This window comes from Panthera leo, chromosome A2, assembly GCF_018350215.1.
Source record: "Panthera leo isolate Ple1 chromosome A2, P.leo_Ple1_pat1.1, whole genome shotgun sequence".
Classification (NCBI taxonomy): domain Eukaryota; kingdom Metazoa; phylum Chordata; class Mammalia; order Carnivora; family Felidae; genus Panthera; species Panthera leo.
Window position 1 is genome coordinate 80270979 of NC_056680.1, and position 19778 is coordinate 80290756.

The window sequence follows — 19778 nt, forward strand, 5'->3', positions numbered from 1 at the left end:
GTGAAGGGTTTGAGCCAGCCTTGGAAGATGGACAGGGTGAAGATGAAGGTCAGAGGAACGCATGAAAAACCATATCACATGGGAGAGACATGGGAGATGGTTAGAAAAAGTAGAGCCAAATTAAGCAGGTTTGTAATACCATGATGCCTGATTTCCATTACTGCAGAGGTCTGAGTAGCAAAGAGTTAACATAGTATTAGTCTGGCGTTTGTAGGCAGGATGTGCCACGTAAGTGTGACTAGTTACAGGACTGGCGCCAGAAGGACTTGGGACTGTGAGGGATGATGGGAGTCACTGGAATCGCTGGCACTGGGGTGAATGGTTCTAAGGGGTGGAAGGAGGGAAATGAGTTACAGATGACCGACCCCAAGAGAGCCGTTAACAGAGCAAGAAGGCCACGTGAAGGTTTTCTTTTTTGTCTGTGCATGTCTAAAGGTAGACTGGAAGGAACGTTGTTAAGGGTGGAACTTGAAGATAACACAGGCCACTTTCTATGCCTTTACCTTCTTGTAGAAAATAAAGGATATTCTCTTCTGAAAAGAGTGGGGATGAGCTTGAAGAGAGGTGTGAAATGGCTTGTGGGTGAAATAACCCAGTGTCCATAGACTCGACAAGTAGTGTCCAAAGCAAACAGAAGTCACACAGTATGAATACAGGGCAGGGCAGGCTGTGCTTGGTTCTTGACTCCTCAAGCAGAGCTCTGCAGCCCAGAAGCCGGAGTGAGGCAAAGCCAAAATGAAAAGCTGATGGCTGGTTTTGGGGTTGGCTCGGGAGGTGTCGTCGGTCATTGTCAGGATAGTGAGATGTGAGAATTGCAGGGAGAGTAGCTAGATGCTTTAAGTCTTTGACTTACCTATGATATTTGTGTAGATAGAAGAAATAAATGAGCAAATCAGAAAAGAGAAAGAGGAAGCTGAGGCTCGAATGCGACAAGCGTCTAAGAATGCAGAGAAATCAACTGGTGGGAGTGGAAATGGCAGTAAAAACTGGTCAGAAGATGATCTGCAATTACTAATTAAAGCTGTGAACCTCTTCCCTGCTGGAACAAATTCAAGGTACTGGTTTTAATGAAACTTGTCTTGAGCATGTATACTAGGGCCTGGGGAGAATGCAGACAAGCACCCAGAGAGCACTGGTTAGAGCAGAAACTTCCAGGGAATGCTGGAGTCTAAATTTTGTGCCACAGTAGAAAGTGTGAAAAACAGGGTGTATTTTGAACCTGCCGGTTTTTTTCAGTTCACACCAACTCACATACATGTGAGTTGTATGGATGCCATACAGTGGACGCTTCACCAATTTTTCAAGAACTTAAAGATCGTGAGACATAAACCGTGACTCTCATGTTGGCTTATTCCATTGTGGCTAGTACTAGGGACTAGGTTTTTGCATTCTGAAGTTTTCTCTTACAGCCTTAATCCTTCTTTCTGGCTTCCCACCTCAAATCAGAACTTACTGCAGAGTCTGAGTTTAGAACTCAAAAGAAGACTTATAGATCCAGCCTCCTTTCTATAGTTGAGGAAACTAAAGCTGTTGGCAGAGAATGATTTCTCTCTTTACGCGTCCAAATGGCAGTATACACAAATGTGTGATTTTCTCTTGGTTTGTACACAGAATCTGTAAGGTTTTATACAGACTTGAAGCCAAGATTATATACAGTTGGTTTAAACATACGAAAAGCAAAAGGTGTAATCCAGGTAATAGTAAGGAGACTACCAATTTAGAGTGAATTCTGTAGATATTATAGCTAACTTGTATACATTACAAACATAGGGATCATTCTGGCTTTTATTTGGGGGTTTTTCCCTCTTAAATTTATTACATTGGTGTCTCTAGATGGGAGGTTATTGCTAATTACATGAACATCCATTCTTCTTCTGGAGTCAAGAGAACCGCCAAAGATGTTATTGGCAAAGCAAAAAGTCTTCAGAAACTTGGTGAGTTAGTTTTGCAAAATCAATACGTTTGCTACCTCAAATGCATTTTTCAAAAATCTGTGCAATTTAATGACTGAATGAGATGACCTGCAATAAGTTTTTTTCATTTCTCAGACCCTCATCAAAAAGATGACATAAACAAAAAGGCATTTGATAAATTTAAAAAAGAACATGGAGTGGTGCCTCAAGCAGACAACGCAACACCTTCGGAACGGTTTGAAGGTAAATTTTGTTTTTCTTTAAGTAGAAACTGCTAGCCCTGTACCTACACTATGTGAAGACAGACAAAATGTAGGGGTCTGTGTTCAGAATAATTAGAAAATAAAATGTTTAGCAGACTAGAAGATGGACAGCAAGCATTTTCAGGACATTCATATAACTGAAAATTACAGTTCTTCCGTTTCAGAGGCCATTAGGGAAGGAGCTGGGTTTCTTTTGTTTACCAGATTTTACAAAGCAGTATTAAAGGATGTGGGGACAGCTGAAATTTGAATACGCTCTATGGACTAGGTAATAGTATTTTATCAAGGTTAATTTCCTGATTGGGGAAAATACACTATAATTATGACAGAAAATGTCCTTGTTTGTAAGGAAAAAGCTAAGAAGTAAAGGGGCATCATGTCTGCAACTTACGTGGTTCAGAATAAATTATGTCTGAGATATACAGAGAAAATGCAGGCATGGTAAAAATGTTTACATTTGGGGAATCTGGGTGGCATATACAGGGATTCTTTGTTCTTCTGAAATTATTTCAAAATATTAAAACATATTAGGGTGCTGACATTGTCTTAGGTGTTCTACCTAATTTGATTAACCTGGACCAGTGTTTCAGACTCCAAATTATGACCCCCTAAGTGGGTCATGAATAGAAAATATCAGAGAGCATTACACCTCTTACATAAGTGTAAACAAATTTGTGAAACTTTTGTTCATGTATATACATTTGGGATGTGACTTGTTTTCTTACGGTGAGTGGCTGACAAAGTTGGAAAAAGTTCTATTTCACTTCGTGCATTTTTGAGCCACTAATCTTGAATATGCTTTCCGGATCAGTTCCAAATGCATGTTTTGGGATTAACTGATAACTCAATGTGATAACCTACCTCTGTCCTCTAAGAGTCCCACTTTTACTAATCTGGTATATTATCCCAAAATTTCAGTTTGAAAATACTAGAAGAGGCTTATCACACTGTGTTATAAAAATCAGAGGTGATTTTTTTTGGGGGGGGTCTAGGCCGGGCATTATTTAGGCTCTTTTAAGTAACAAAAGCAAGTTACAAAACACTTGGAAGGCACTTCTAAAGGGGTTTATTCTCCTCCTTTTATGCCCTCCATCTTTTTTCCAAGAGAGAAATCCATGGTGTTAAATGTGGGCTTCAGACCAATGAAAGGAAATTCCACTGAGGGCTTCCCTGGAATTTGAAAGCGGACTACATCCAGGTTTTTAACTATTTAACATTTTCCTACAAATGGGATGTGTAATACTTACAATCTTAGATAGACCTATATTTGTTTCTGATACATGTTGAGAGGTCTTGTCAAGCATAAAGGGGTTAGTTTAGTAGAGGTTCTTATTAGCATTGGTTCTGCAAGAAATGTGTTGAAAATGCCACACTGGAACACAGAATCTAATGTCACCTTGCCTCTACACTGAAACTTTGGGCACTTGGCTTAATTTTCCTAGGCTCTTTCTTCCAGTGTAAACTGAAAATGTTTTTCAGGGTCTCATCGGCCTAAAAGTTTAACTGTCAGGCAGCTTCCTTATGATTTATCATTTACACTTGTGTTTTTGAACCAGTCTGGTAAGATTATTAGGTTGGAAGAGATCAGCATTATAATAGGTATTTCTGATTTACTTAAAAAAAAAAAAAAAAAAAAAAAAAGCCTCGAGAGATTTTTGGGGATGTGAGCTATATCTCCGAGTTTTTTTCTCTTATTTAATACTTGAGAGGCTTTTATGTGTGTCATCTCTAAAAATCTGTTCAAAATTACCACAGATCTGAATGGCCACTTACCAAGATACCTGTGCACCAAAAGATTTATCTGGAAAGGTGTTGCAACAGAATTTTCTATCAGGATGAGATTTATCAAATAAAAATTTTTCTTAAACAGGTCCATGCACAGATTTTACCCCTTGGACAACAGAAGAACAGAAACTTCTGGAGCAGGCTTTGAAAACGTACCCAGTAAATACACCTGAAAGATGGGAGAAAATAGCAGAAGCAGTGCCTGGCAGGACAAAGAAGGACTGCATGAAGCGATATAAGGTAGTAGATATTTAGAGTTTATAAATTCCGTTACCATATATTTGTGTGTGTGTGTGATGTCACCACCACAGTAGTTGTGAGGGTCAGTATTACAAGAAAGCTTTCCAACTCTGGCGGTTGGTAAAATCAGCCTTTTCAGTGGTAATCATAATATACAGATTTACCCAATTTCAATGTTTTACATACTTCTGCCAAACTAAACACCAGAAAAGTATGCAAATTCTGACAATTTCTAACACCTTTCTCCCTTCCTAGGAACTCGTCGAGATGGTAAAAGCAAAGAAAGCTGCCCAAGAGCAAGTGCTGAATGCAAGTAGAGCCAAGAAATGACAATCTTTGTTGTGTGTGCATTTTTATAATAAAACTGAAAATATTGTACAAATTTTCATTCTTAAAATTCTATTTCAAGTGATAATTTCAAAGTGTGCTATCTGCCATTCGCTGTGGTGGTCTTACAGCCTTTCAAAGTCTGATGCAGTATTTCAGTCAAATTTTCAAGTATATTTTTTTTCTCGAGGGACTGGTAGCTCAAAACTTGCAGATCTGTTAGCTTTATAAATATATATGGTCGAAATATGTTGATTAGGAGCATTTTAATCATGAAGCCAGCACATGTTACTGCGAATCTGGTCAAACTCTGGCAGTTGCTCAATGGGACCTAAGGATTAGAAGACAAACAGTTAAAACTGAATAAAAGACAAGTACTTAGCCATTAGGCACCCTGTACTTCAAAGAAAAGGAGCCAGGCTTACCAACAGCAGCAAGAGCTGGACTCTTATCATAAATATATTTGGTGCACACTTCTTGGATTATCTCTGCATTTATAGCCTGAAATAGAGAAGATAACTAGCATTCGGAGCTTTTCATAGTAAAGACACATTCTGTACCTGGAACTTTTTAGAACTAAAGCAGGAATTTAGGACACCTATTTTCAGCTTTGTCACAAGGAACTTTTGTACAAGCCTCACAGTGTCTAAACACTACTTACATCAATTCTTGCTTCAAGCTCAGGGATGGGAATTCTTCTGTTATAGCATAACATTTGCCTGCCAATATCTTCACAGATTGGAGTGGAACCTGTTTACAAGAGGAGGAAACACGTAGGTACTGGAATATTGATCAACCATGTGAAAATAGAACTTAGGTCTTTATTCTTACCATCAAGTTGCAACAACATGTTTGTTTTCAGAAGATTTTTGGCTCGTGCAACTTCGCTTTCTGTTACACTTGTGCAGAGTCGCATCCTAAAACCAAATCAAAATGTCAAGTAGTTTGAAAATGACTTGAGTTAATGACTTAAAGACACTATATGTATTATTCCACAACATACACATAATTAGGATTTCAACTTAGTGAAAAGTTATTAATGATCCCAATAGCTACACAAAACCTAAAATAATACTGATGCTTTTTTTTAAATGTTTATTTATTTTTGAGACAGCGTGAGCAGGGGATGGGTAGAGAGAGGGAGACACAGAATCCGAAGCAGGCTCCAGGCTCTGAGCCATCAGCGCAGAGCCCAACGCGGGGCTCGAACTCACAGAGTCGGACGCTTAACCAACTGAGCCACCCAGGCGCCCCTATTTAGTCTTCTCTTGACTAAATGCTAGTATCACCATCAAAACTAGTCAACAGTGTAAAAACATGAATTCTAGGGATGCCTGGGTGCCCTAGTTGGTCACGTGTCCAACTCTTGATTTCAGCACAGGTCATGATCTCATGGTTTGTGAGACAGCCCTGTGTTGGGCTCTGTGCTGACATTGATGCGGAGCCTGCTTTGATTCTTTCCCTCTTTCTGCCTCTCCCCTGCTCGCTCTCACTCTCTCAAAATAAATACGTAAACTTAAAAACAGTGTGAATTCTAAACAAGATTTATTTTCTCACCATTCTTTCTGAACAACATGTAGCATATCTGCAATGGTGGCCGGTTCACAAACCATATAGATGCCCCATAATCCTGTATCTGTGTAGGACGTGTTGAAAGACTGGAAGCTGTGACAGAGGTTGCCGTGACAGGTGAGCTGGGCCAGCTTACTAGATAGATTCTGTAACGAAAAAAATTGTCCAAGAGAACTGTAGGTATACGTGCCCAAATTACCAGAAAGCAAAATGAGTTCTGTGGCAAATAGTGAATGCCCTGAGAGGCTGTGTCTCTGTTTTATCTAGCAGCATCTCAATATGAAGTTAAAATTCAATGAGACTAAGAACAATACTTCTCTCACCAGCCCAGTGTACCCCCAGAGAAATTCACAATGTAAAAGCAATGAATCCTTGTAATTAACATAGCAGCTGCACCAATTCTAAAATAATTCATTCCCGTTACCAACCCAATTTGTAGGGCTCCTTGCTGTGTATGCTTAAAGATTTCAAATTCTATTGCATGTGAAGCCCACGATGTTTATATGAAGTATATTTTGTTGAAATCTTTGAGTACAAACATACTTTATATTTTGAAGTAATTTCAGACAGAAAAGGTACAAAAACAGTATGAGGAATTCCTTTACCCAAATTCTCTAACAACTGTTATTTTACCATGTTTGCTTTATCCTTCTCTTTAACATATTTTTTCAACTGTTTGAGAGATGTGATGTTTTGTGTACACTTCTAAAACCCAAGGACATTAACATCAAAACAATTATTAAAACTAGAATATTAGCACTAATAATGGTACTATTAGTGAATTCTATCCTCCTTCAAATTTTGCTAATTATCCGACTTATATACTTAGGGCACACACAAAAATCTTTCCCAGCCCAGGATGCACTCCAGGATCAGTCTGTATTTTAAAAGTCCATTCACAAGACAGAGTTCTGCCTTGACATTTATTATGGAAAATTATTCATAAAATCACTTACCATTCCTCCTCCAAAAGAGCGATCCCAGTTGCCAATCAGTGTGTTTGCAACCATGAGACATATTGTATCTGGATGTGCCCAACCAACAGCCTCAACAGCTATTGCAAGATGTGCCAAAGGCATCTTGTCATCCCTCACTCGAATCTAGTTAAAACAAAGCACAACTCTAGTGAAGACTGCCTATGTATAGGGGCGCCTGGATGCCTCAGTCATTTAAGCGTTCGACTCTTGGTTTCAGCCCAGGTCATGATCTCAGTTTGGGAGATTGAGCCCCACGTCAGGCTCTGTGCTGACAGTGCGGAGCCTGCTTGGGATTCCCTCCCCCTCTCTGCCCCTGCCCTAATTATAATTACACCCTCTCTTTCTCAAAATAAACTTGGGGGGAAAAAAAAAAAAAGACTGCCACTGTGTAACAGGCTTAACAGGAAAGAAACACATCATGCCTCATTACATTGAACAGTCTAATCCAGAAAAATTTCTTGAGTTCTGGAAAGAAAACTTCACCAAAAGATCTGCAGTTGAAATACTACAGGGGCACCTGGGTGGCTTAGTCAGTTGAGTGTCTCACTCTTGACTTTGACTCAGGTGATGATCTCAGTTTGTGCATTCTGCATTCTCTCTCTCTCCTCTCTGCCCACACCCCCACCCCACATGTGCATGTTTGCTCTCAAACACTTAAAAACAAAACAAACAAAAAAACCCCACATACATAGCCACCAGATGGTTACCTGGTCAAAAAGGACTGCATTATTTCACTGGCAGAAATCAGGAACATTCTAATTTCTAATCGTGACACAACAGTCTATTTTCTAACAGGGACACAAAGCTTATTTTTGTCCTACCAATGCTATAGTTCTATGCATTTGCCAACATCAGACCACTTTTGATAGATTTCCTTCGAGCACCATCCCTAATGTGGCAAACTAGGCCTCCGAACGAGATTTATGGCTACAGCTGACAACTAGCTGATTCTCTGCAAGTTCTGGCTCTAACAGCTACTCCCAGAAGTGTACTGTGGGCAGAACTTAATGAAGAATAAACCTGATGTGAAAATCAAAATTTGGGGAGTTTTAAAAATAGAAACACTTTTATAGCTCACAATACATAACTGGGCACAGTGTCAAAGAAAAAGCACAAAAAGACCAAATTATCACATTCCCCTCAAAACCTTGTTTCCTTATTAGGAAAGTAAGTGGTTAAATAATATGGAATATAAGCAAATGAATCCATCCCTTTCCCTTTTTCTATGTTTCAATTTAAGCCTCTGGTTTCTTCCATTTTACTCCTGTTAAAAATAAGCACATTTTGTATACTCATTCATAAACACAACCCAAGAAACCCAAAGGGCTAAATACTAGCTAAGGAGGCTTGCCCTACCTCACTTCCTGTGAATTTGCAGGGAGGCAGAGCTGGTATTTCTCCTTTGTGTGTGGACAAAGAGTCACCAAAATGAAACTTGGCTAACTCAAGCAGTTCATCATGGGAAACTCCTAAATTGAAGGAAAATATTTCATAGATCTAGTAGCAGTACAATCTACAGCAGACCAATAACTGCCAAACTTTACAATAAGCTCAAGGTGGTATCATGTGATCAAAGTTACACAAGATCTACTCGCACTCACTGAAAGCCACTTCAGAGTGAGCTGACAGCACACTTGCCCTGCTGTTACAGGCTTGGGGTTGCACAGCTTTCTCAGTCTGTAGAACAATTAACATACCAACAAATTCACAGCTGAGGATAAGAAAACAGCTGGAAAATACATTCTATATAAAATCCTGTTACATTAAGTTACTCACGGTCCTAGAATGCAAACTAGCAAAAAGTCCCCTTTTCAATAATTTTTGTAAAGTAGAAAAGAATATAAACATGAGCTCTAATTTAAAGAAGGCTGGGTACATAAATACGCTTTGTTCTCTGAGCTCTGCTATCAGAATGCAGCAGTCAAAATTCAAAAGAATTTCATCTAAATTTCTGAATAAATCCAGAGCTATCCAAATATTCACTGCTGGCCATCCAAAACTTAAGGATTACTTAGATTCTAGGGGCACCTGGGTGGCTCAGTTGGTTAAGCATCTGACTTCGGCTCAGATCATAATCTCACAGGTGGTGGGTTTGAGCCCCACCTCAGATGAACGCTGCTTCTCTCTCTCTCTCTGTCCCCCCCTCCCCATCATGGGATTCTCTCTTTCCCTCTTCTCTCTCCGCCCCTCACTCACCTGGATCCTCTACCTCGCTCAAAAACAAACAAACAAACAAAAAAAAACACGTTACTAATCCAAACTCATGACCCAAACAGATTCAATGAAGGATTCTTAAACACAAGGATAAACTTAGGAAACAAACTTAGACATGTGCAAGTGCTTTTACAAATACTGTCATGTTATTTATATGAAACATTCCTTTAGAATGTAAAAGCACAACTTGCACCCATTATTTTCCAAACAAATCTGTGGTATAAAACAAGACCATGTGTTTTCAGAAGCACTGTCTAGGAGAGCCACCTCGGATACCAATCCAGACACTAACAAAACAACGGGAAACCCTGGTGGTCCAAGAATGACAACCAGAGAGTGAAAAACCATGAACACGCACACAGTTCTCAGCACCTGGTAACACCAACTTCCACTGCTTTATTAACTTCACCTACTGCCCTCCTGATTAGACATTCCAGATAGCTTCTGCTCCCACACCTTTACTTCTCCTCATACAGAAGGCAGGGGAGCCAGTAAATTTTTTAATGAAGCTAGGTCTGGTCTTTTTCATTGATTTTAAGATGCCATTGTTTGTAACGCTCATCATAACTTATGTACTAAAAAGACAAAATACTAATTAATACAGGACAAGCCATTAACTCTACTTCAGCAAGGTTGAAATGAGCCTATGAATTACAAAAAAAAAAAAAAAAAAAAAAAACCCCGTTGTGTCCATGTGCCAACGACCATGGCAGAGACCTCCCAGTGTGGTCATTGAGGCCTAAGTCTTCCTGTTCCGAGGCAGTTTCAAATGTGGACCCCCAGTCGGCACCATCCATTTTAGAAACAGTTACACAAGAGAATTTCAGAGTGCACTGACGGCTATTACAAAGGTAATGCGATTTAGCTTCAGAGCCTAATGAATAAACTGTTAAAGGTATTTAACCCTCATTTTCATTTTCTCCATCATTCCCAAGTAATTAGTTCACAAGTCTAACTAGGGCAACTAGAATTTTAATTTATTGTCATTTCTCAAGACAAAAATTAAATTTACACAAAAGAAAACTCCATCTATCTTTGTTTTGCCCTAAAAAGACAAAGTGAAAACAAAACTGGAAACCAATAAAATGTACCGTTTGCCTAAATTCAGACTGCCACGAAATCCAGCAGAATCTAACGTAAATTTTCTTTCATTCACTGGCTTCAAACATCCCCAAGGAAGCCTTGCCCTGAAGCCACTCACATAGTTGGATTCCCTTTAAACACTCTCAGCTCCCTGCACAGTTCCCCTTCTCAGTAATTAGTAGAGCTACTGAATGAACAAATCAAAGAATGAACAACATAACATATCCAATTCATGCCTGACCGAGGATGAAGTTGGTTCTCAAGAAATAATTTAAAATCTCAAGAGATTCCCATACTCTAGTACACTATCTTTCAAATGTCATTATCTACCAGTTCGCTCATGTGCCCTTTCTTGCAAGTTATGTGTGTACACTCATATCTGTAAGTTTTTCTGTTTTTTTAATAGGTTTTTTTAACCTCCTCTTCTACTGAAGAGAAGAAAGTCTATTTCCAGTGCTCCACATTACCTTTAAATAGCACACTCAACAATTTGCTCTTTAAATAAAAAACCCCAGGACCTCTCCCAACAGGATCAAACTAGTAAGTGCATCATTCTATGACTGTGTTTAAAACAGTTACAGAAATTTATTTACTTATTTTTTATTTAGATTCAAGTTAGTTAACATATATGTGTGTGTGTATGTATGTATAATATACATATATATATATATATATATATATGTATGTATATATATAGTGTAGTATTGGTTTCAGGAGTAGAATTTTGTGATTCATCATTCAGTTACAGAAATGTAAATCGACTAACCTCCAGCAGCAGCAAGTACTATTCTTGGCCCCTTATAATGTGTGGTTATGTAATCCACCAAGTCCTTACGATTTATAGATCTGTAATGGAGAAAGAAAAGCAATATAAAAGGAAACTAAAAAGCACAGATCTTTATATAATATACCTGAAATTAAGTTGGACCTTAAAAATACTCTAAGTTAAATGCAGTCAGAAATAGGATACAGACAACAAGTATCAACAAAAGATGAAGAATTTCAACTTTCCTGTATCAAGAACAAAGAGCCGATACCGTCACTTGTTATTTCAGTACTATCCAAGAGCCCAGACACCTGGGAGTTAGATGGGGCCAAAATGTAGCTAACTACAATTTCATTCAGATTATCAGGGAGGAAACATTACGTTTTGAAATATTTCTGAATTTTCAAAACTCATCATTTTTTCTCCAAAAAAATCTTGAGAATTATACCTACTTGATGTTTTCAGTTGGACCCAAAATAGTCCGTCCAAGTGCAGTATTTTGATAAGCTGTGGCATGAAGATAATCAAAAACAACTTCCTGTAAATTGGTTTCAACTTCCTGCATCTCCCTAAGGATGACTCCACGTTCACGTTCAATCTCTGCTTCTCCCAATGTACTGTTTTGTATTATATCAGCAAGAATTTCTACAGCTAATTAAAAATAAAACAAGAAGAAACACGAAGAGTCTTAATTTTCAATATTAAGATCTATTAAACTAGCATCAGAAACCATGATACTGACCATCATCATTCAATTTTGACTAAATGATTAAGCCAGGAAGAAACAAATTTACTCCCATTAAAATTAAAAATATAAAATATAAACCCCTGTGGTAAAGAACTTGGGGAAAATTCCTAAATTTATCTGAGGTCTCCACAACACTTGTAATGACTCTACCACTTCAAACATGACCCAAGTGTATAGTGTTCTGTATGAAAATATTAAAAAGTAGAAAATTTTCTGTATAAAAACATCTAGGTAGGTACAGAGGATCCACAGCGCCCAAATATTTGCTACCCCAGTCCCCACAGCAATGATGCTGCTATACAAACAAGCCAGTACGTGCCATAATCTAACAGAGATGGAAAGTTAACATGTGAAGAAAAGGATAGGTATCCCAAAAAAGATACCTACTGCTATCAAAGGATTAAAAGTGACCCTTGGGAAAAAGTGATTAAGCCCTCAAATTATTCATATAAGAATGACCCTAATTTGCAAAAAGCCCAAAGTGAACTCAAGGATGCTATATGATGCTATAAAACTACACACTTCTCCAAAAAGGAAAAACCTAACCTATTTGTACAGGGGCAGGGTGCCTGGATGGCTCAGTTGGTTAAGTGTCCGACTTAGGCTCAGGTCATGATCTCGCGGTTCATAAGTTCGAGCCCCTTGTCGGGTTCTGTGCTGACAGCTCACAACCTGGAGCCTGCCTCATATTCTTGTCTCCCTCTCTTTCTGCCCCTCCCCTGCTCACGCTCTCTTTCAAAAATAAACATTAAAAAAAATAGCAATAATTAAAAAAAAAAAGAATTCATACAGGGGCACCTGGGTGGTTCAGTTGGTCAAGTGTCCAATTCTTGGTTTCAGCTCAGGTCATGATCTCAAAGTTTATAGGTTCAAGCCCCACATCTGGTTCAGTGGTATCAGTGGGGAGCCTACTTGGGACTCTCTCTTTCCCTGTCTCCGACCCTCCCCTTCTCACGTGCTCTCAATAGTAAATAAACTTAAAAAAAAAAAAAAAAAAAAAGAACTAGTACATAGTTGCAATCACAATCTAAATTTTAACAAATATAAAACATGAATAATCTTTAGTTTCTTTTTTTTTACTCTACTGCAAACTTTTGTTCCTTGTTTAGATTCGCTTTAAGGGGCCTTGTCTCCAAAGCAATTATGTTCGAGTATCAATGACCTCCTATAATGAACTACCAGTAGATTGCCCAACATGCTGAAACAGATTGCTAGACCAAAGCAAGCCGGTTGCAGAGATCATGACCAAAGGGAAAAAATATAAAACCAAATAAAAAACTCTGTCCACATAAGAACCAAAAGCCATGACGGGTGATGAAAAGGCCAAAGACAGATAGAAGGATAAGGAATCCCGTGTGAAGACTCTCTTGTAATACGGGATTGGTAGTCTAGACAGTATTTGCTCAAGTGGAAGTTCGTATTTCCTGGAGCTTATGTTTAATTAGAATCTTTCTTTTTAATGTATATTTAATATTATGTGTATTAACGGGCACCTGGGTGGCTCAGTCAGTTAAGCATCCGACTTCGGCTCAGGTCATAATCTCCCGGTTCATTAGTTCAAGACCTGCATTAGCGTCTGTGCTGACAGCTCAGAGCCTGGAGCCTGCTTCAGATTCTGTGTCTCCCTCTCTCTCTCTGCCCCTCCTCCACTCACACTCATTCGCACTCTCTCTCAAAAATAGACATTTAAAAAAAATTTTGTTAATATATTATGTGTATTAGTATTGCAATACATGTATTCAATTTGTAATACAGTGGGACACCTGGATGGCTCAGTTCGTAAATCACCTGACTCTTGGTTTTGGCCCAGGTTATGATTTCAGGGTTCATGAGTTCAAACTCCGAGTCAGGCTCCATGCTGCTGGTACAGAGACTGCTTGGGATTCTCATTCTCATTCTCTCTCTCTCTCTCTCTCCCCCTCACTCCCTCCCTCCCCCTCCCCTAGCCATGCTCCAATTCTCTCTCTCAAAATAAATAAACTTAAAAAAAATCTGTAATACACCTATATTGATGTATAATCAAGGGGCACCTGGGTAGTTCAGTTGGTTAAATGTCCAACTCTTGATTTCGGCTCAGGTCATGATCCCACAGTTCATGAGTTGGAGCCCTGAGCTTGGGATTCTCTCTCTCTGCCCCTCCCCTACTCATAATCACACATTCTTGCTCTCAAAATAAACTTAAGAAAAAAAAAAACAACACTTAAAACAAAATGGGAAGGTATCAATAAACATTTTTCCAAAGATGACAGATGGCCAAAAAGCATAAGAAAAGATGCTCAACATCATTCATCATCAGGGAAACGCCAATCAAAACCACAATGAGATAACACCTTACACCTATCAGAATCACTATTAACAAAAAAGACAAAGTAACAAGTACTGACAAGGATATGAAGAAAGGGAAACCTTTGTGTACTGTTGGTGGGACTGTAAATTGGTGCAATTACTTTGTAGAAGTATGGAGGTTCCTTAAAAAAAAACTAAAAATAAAAGATACTAGAAGACCCAGCAATTCCACTTCTAGGTATTTATCCAAAGAAAATGAAAACACTAACTCAGAAAGATATATGCACCCCCATGTTTACTGCAGCATATTATTTATAATAGCCAAGATATGGAAACAACCTCTGTGTCCATCAGTGGAAGAATGGATAAAGAAAGTGTGGAATGGAATATTCTATAATGGACTATTATTCAACCACAAAAAAAGAATGCAATCTTGTCAGCTGCTACAAGGATGGACTTACAGGGCATCATGCAAAATGAAGTGAGACAGAAAAAGACAAATACCTCAGACAAAAAGACAAATCTTCTGCATGTGGAATCCAAACAAAACAGAACAAGTTCAGATACAGAGAACACATCAGTGGGTGCCAGATGCAACCAGGAGAAATGTGCGAACTGTTTTCTTAGGTGTTTTTTAATTCTAAGTTGAATTTTTAAAAAATTAATAGAAAGGAAAATAACAAAGAAGTATACTCCAAGATGAAGAACTAAAATGTGCAAACGCAGTAAAGATAAGAGAGTTTTGTTTAAAGAAAAAAAAAAGGCCCAGTAGGAACGCCTGGGTGGCTCAGTCAGTTAAGCGTCCAGCTTTGGCTCAGGTCATGATCTCAGGGTTCAGGAGTTCAAGCCCCATGTTGGACTCTGTGCTGACAGCTCAGAGCCTGGAGCCTGCTTCAGATTCTGTGTCTCCCTCTCTCTCTACCCCTCCCCCACTCTCACTCTCCCCTTCAAAAATAAACATTTAAAAAAATAAATAAAAATTTTAAAAGGCCCAGTAGTCCACAGTGATAAAGTGAGAGGGGAAAAAAGTAGGCAGTAAACTGGATACAACTAAAAATATTTCCCTACACAGGAATGGCTCTGGAGAAAAACTTTTTTTTTTTTTTTTTTTTTTTTTGAGAGAAAAAGCACAAGAAGAAAGGACAGAGGGGGAGTGGGGAAAAAAGAGGGAAAGATATAGAGTGAGGTAGAGGGAGAGGGATTTTTAGCCCCTTGTTACTACAGCCAATTAACAACTATAATATACAGAACATCAGAGACTGTCAGAGGGAGGGAGGGAGAGGGAGGGAGGGAGAAGGAGGGGGGGGAGGGAGGGGGGGAGGGAGGAGGGGGAGGTAGGAGGGGGAGGGGGAGAGAGAGGAGGAGGGGGAGAGAGAGGAGGAGGGGGAGAGAGAGGAGGAGGGGGAGAGAGAGGAGGAGGGGGAGAGAGAGGAGGAGGGGGGAGAGGAGGGGGGAGAGAGAGGAGGGGGGGAGAGAGAGGAGGAGGGGGAGAGGGAGGGGGAGAGGGAGGGGGAGAGGGGGAGGAGGAGGGGGAGAGGGGGGAGGAGGGGGAGAGGGGGGAGGAGAGGGGGGAGGAGGGGGAGAGGGAGGAGGAGGGGGAGGGGGAGAGAGAGGAGGAGGGGGGAGGAAGGAGGGGGGGAGGAAGGAGGGGGGGAGGAAGGAGGGGGGGAGGAAGGAGGGGGGGAGGAAGGAGGGGGGGAGGAAGGAGGGGGGGAGGAGGGAGGGGGAGGGGGAGGGAGGGAGGGAGGGAGGGAGAGAATGAATATCCTAAGCGGGCTCCATACCAAGCATGAAGCCCAATATGAGATTCAATCCCATAACCCTGAGATCATGACCTGAGCCAAAAGCAAAAGTCAGACACTCAACTGACTAAACCAGGTTGGCACAAGTCTTGCAGCCTACAACTGTTTGATATCATTTGTCATATTTGGAGGAAAAAATAGGTACCCCCCTCCCCCACACAGAGTTTGATTCATTTTTTCACATTTCTGGGGGTTTCACAACAGACATAATAAAACCAGTACTAGGTTATTTTTGAACTCTTGTGAAAATTACCTATCTGCAGTGTACATAATAACAATACCTCTTGGCAAATCTTTAGAGAATGCTTTGGCATAATATACAGTCTGCTCTCTGGAGGTATAGGCGTTGAGATGAGCACCCATGTTTTCAATCTCAAGTTCCAGATCTAACTGGGATCTCTTTTTGGTGCCCTGAAACAGAAAAGAAAATTATGATACCTTCCTTTGTCTCTCATCTATTCTAAGGACTTCAGGCAATGAATATGAGGACATAAGCCATGTCAGTTTCATGCAAGGACCAAATCTGATTCCTAAAGTGCATCAGTGGTGTATACTTTCAGATGACCCTGACATCAACTCTACAGAACAACTGTCAGTATTTCAGGTAATTATTCTGGAAAGAAGAAAAGATTAAAATAAATAAATTATACTATACTACTGAAGTAGTTCTCCTTCCCTTAGAATGAGATATTGTGCCTAATGGCTCTTAAAGAAAATGCTTTTTTATAAAGTCTTACAACTTACCTTGAAAGCCATATGCTCCAAAAAGTGAGCTGTGCCATTATTCTTCTCATTTTCATACCGACTTCCGGCATCAATCCAGAGCCCAACCTGAATACAATCAAGAAAAAATTAAGTAAAACATCACTTTCTTTCTTCTGGGGGGACAGAGGTATAGAAGGAGCAGTCTCCTTCCCTTTTTTTTTTTTTAAACAAATGCTTTCCAGTCTTAGCACTAAAGTTTTCTTGACTTTAGAGTGGATTGACAACACATTCCTAAGAACTAGGAGATTTAAAAATGTTGATGATCAGTCTACCGGTGAGTGCTAAAATACTACTTGCCAGTTTCATGGAGGACCCAGATTTTTAGCCCCTTGTTACTACAGCCAATTAACAACTATAATATATAGAAGAACATCAGAGACTGTCAGAAAAATCTAGGTTCAAATCCTGGCTCTGTCATGTATTAGCTGTGTAACTTGAACAAAACCATTTAACTTCTCTGAACTTGACCCTTAATTGTAAAAAGGGTGTGTTGGTGCCTACTACAAAGAACTATTTTAAAAATCAAATAGAGGACACCTGGCTGGCTCAGTCAGTGGAGCATCTGACTACTGATCTTGGGGTTGTAAGTTTGAGCCCCACGTTGGATGTAGCAATTACTTTAAAAAAAAAAGTTTAAAAATTAAAGATCACATAAGACAATATATGCAAAAACAGTTGGCACAGAGTAGCCTAGAGAAGGTACTTCTTTCATTATCAACACTACTAACAACAAACAACACAACTGGCTGCAGGAACCAGATGCAGACCCTTAAACAAAGTACATATGCATCCAGTATGGAAGTATCACTGGAAGAAAGATTCACAAATGAGAGTCACCTGTCAAGGCCAAAGAACTGCCCCCTATTTTTCAACCACCATCCAACAAAAAGCTTAGATTAAAATAAACATCTGCCCTTTCCTAAGTGCCTAACAACTAAACAGTGGTTGCTGGAATCACTTACTGTGCATGTTGAGAGCCCAGAGTCTTCAGAGGCCACTCTGAGTCCGTTGTCCAAACGTGTTACTCGCGTTTCAGGAACATTCAGAACAACCTGTGTAGCAGCCTGTGTATTTCTCCATCTGTTCCCTCCAAAATATAATGACTGGTTGGGGGTGAAGGAGTGGGAGAGAGGAAGCAAAACATATCACTATTCTGATTTTAACTTTTGTTCCAATGAGACCCACCCCTTTGCTTGGCTTAGGAACTTTCCTTAACCACTCTCCTAAAGCCAGCAACAAGCCTGCAAACATGCCTTCGCCTTAGGGAAAACAAGCAGTTATTATCATTACACAGAGAGAAACTGTTTTTACTTCAGTACCTCTCCTAGAAAAGCTTAATATTCATTATAGAGGAAACGGGACGGGGGAGACAATGAAGGGAGAGAAAACTGTAAAAATATGTATACACTATAAAGGAATGAGATTTAGGTTTTCACTGTTCAAGAAAAGCAATAAGCTTTGGAAAAGGTAGGAAAACAGAAGATAGGAAGAAGGGCAGATGCTCAAGATCTACCGTGGTTGAAAGATTTGTTGACTACGGACCATTCTCCTGTCGGCAATTTTTCTTTTCCTTTAAACACACGTTAAAGTCCCTGCCACATACCTTGGAGAAAGCTAGAGGTTATCATGAGAAAAATATATACACAGACAAAACTTTCCTTTGGCTACTCCGGGGTTCGCAGGAAGCACAGCTGAGGATGAAACTCGGCCTTAGACAAAAAGAACTCTCGTCTCACTTTTTAATTTCTCCCCATTTGCAACCACTGTGCTTTTAGTAACCAACACGCACTCTTTACGACTCCTGGGCAACTGCCGGGAAAGGCGCCAGCAACCGGTGTCATCCCACGGTTCACTAGCAGGTCACGCGCGGCGGGTGACCAAGGCCAGCTCATCCCCAGCGGGCATTCAGCAGCATCCCCTGCCCCCTGGTTCCCCACGCGCCGTGGGGGTGTGGGGCGCCGACTCCGCCGCTGGGCCGGGGGCCCGTGACTCAGCTCCGCCGCGCGGGGTCCGGCGGCAAAGGCCGTGTCTCAAGCGACACCCAGACAAGTGGAAAGAAGCTCACCCTCCTGGCAGCGCCTCCAACCAGAAGCCTCTCCGTGAAACCCCAAAGCCGCCGCCGGGCCGCAGGCAACAGCACCCCCATGGCCGCCGCTGCCGCCATCTCGGTTGGGGACGGGGAGGATATGCTTCCGGGGTCGTGACCTGATGTCCCAAAGTAGGTGGGCTCCACCTTGTGGCCAAGATGGAAATGACACTCTTCGAAGCGGTCACGGAAGAAACAGAGCTGGGCTTTGTGCTGAGCTGTAAGCCCCTAATAACACGAATTAGGGAGTCTGTAGGAGTTTCCTGTATTCTCAGTTACTTAGATCGCCTACGGAGTGCGAGACACAAATGTGGAGGCGTTAAAGGTAACCTGGTGAGACCTATTATCCCATTGATGGCTACAATTGATTGGATAAAGTGGAATAGGATCCAGAACTCACTGTCCTTAAGGAAGCATCTATTGGGAGAGACCAGCGTACTGAGAGGAGGGAAGGATGTGCCATTGTTGACCCTTAGTCCCTCTTTTTTTTTTTCTCTATGCTTTTTTTTTTTAATTTTATTTTTTATTTTTTTTAACTTACATCTAAATTACTTAGCATATAGTGCAATACTTATTTCAGGAGTAGATTCCTTAGTGCCCTTACCCATTTAGCCCATCCCGCCTCCCACAACCCCTCCAGTAACCCTCTGTTTGTTCTCCATATTTATCAGTCTCTTCTGTTTTGTCCCCCTCCCTGTTTTTATATTGTTTTTGTTTCCCTTTCCTTATGTTCATCTGTTTTGTCTCTTAAAGTCCTCATATGAGTGAAGTCATATGATTTTTGTCTTTCTCTGACTGACTCATTTCACTTAGCGTAATACCCTCCAGTTCCATCCACATAGCTGCAAATGGCAAGATTTCATTCTTTTTCATGGCCGAGTAATACTCCATTGCGTATATATACCACATCTTCTTTGTCCATTCATCCATCGAGGGACATTTGGTCTCTTT

At 40.3% G+C, this 19778-nt stretch overlaps 2 protein-coding genes across 6 annotated transcripts in view; one reads left to right on the forward strand and one right to left on the reverse strand.

The window, feature by feature from the left end:
* Positions 1 to 4584, forward strand: part of DNAJC2 (DnaJ heat shock protein family (Hsp40) member C2) — a 38712-nt gene extending 34128 nt beyond the window's left edge. For 4 of the 5 annotated variants that reach the window (XM_042915932.1, XM_042915922.1, XM_042915948.1 and 1 more), the window contains 5 exons: positions 871 to 1055; positions 1834 to 1934; positions 2049 to 2156; positions 4047 to 4201; positions 4457 to 4584. In XM_042915932.1, the coding sequence (XP_042771866.1) occupies positions 871 to 1055; positions 1834 to 1934; positions 2049 to 2156; positions 4047 to 4201; positions 4457 to 4531 (624 nt within the window). In that variant the 3' untranslated portion in view covers positions 4532 to 4584. Of the gene's footprint in view, positions 1 to 870; positions 1056 to 1833; positions 1935 to 2048; positions 2157 to 3281; positions 3383 to 4046; positions 4202 to 4456 lie in introns of those variants that run through there. The other variant, XM_042915940.1, reaches the window with a different exon arrangement.
* On the reverse strand, positions 4198 to 18910 carry PMPCB (peptidase, mitochondrial processing subunit beta). The gene is made up of 13 exons (XM_042915970.1): positions 18807 to 18910; positions 17704 to 17844; positions 16721 to 16807; positions 16258 to 16387; positions 11593 to 11791; positions 11141 to 11220; positions 8434 to 8546; positions 7057 to 7200; positions 6086 to 6246; positions 5360 to 5445; positions 5190 to 5278; positions 4954 to 5029; positions 4198 to 4859 (listed from the first exon to the last, which is right to left on the reverse strand). Exons 1-13 carry the CDS (start codon positions 18903 to 18905, stop codon positions 4795 to 4797), a joined length of 1470 nt encoding a protein of 489 aa, XP_042771904.1. The 5' UTR covers positions 18906 to 18910; the 3' UTR covers positions 4198 to 4794.
* Between the last annotated feature and the right edge of the window lie 868 nt (positions 18911 to 19778).

Excerpts from the sequence above, each read along its gene's own strand:
- PMPCB (XM_042915970.1), bottom strand. The coding sequence starts at position 18,905 with ATGGCGGCAGCGGCGGCCATGGGGGTGCTGTTGCCTGCGGCCCGGCGG. Across the intron at positions 17,845-18,806 it reads TTGGAGGCGCTGCCAGGAGG|TCATTATATTTTGGAGGGAA; the intron begins GTGAGCTTCTTT and ends ACCCCCAACCAG. Across the intron at positions 5,446-6,085 it reads CATGTTGTTCAGAAAGAATG|GATGCGACTCTGCACAAGTG; the intron begins GTGAGAAAATAA and ends ATTTGGTTTTAG.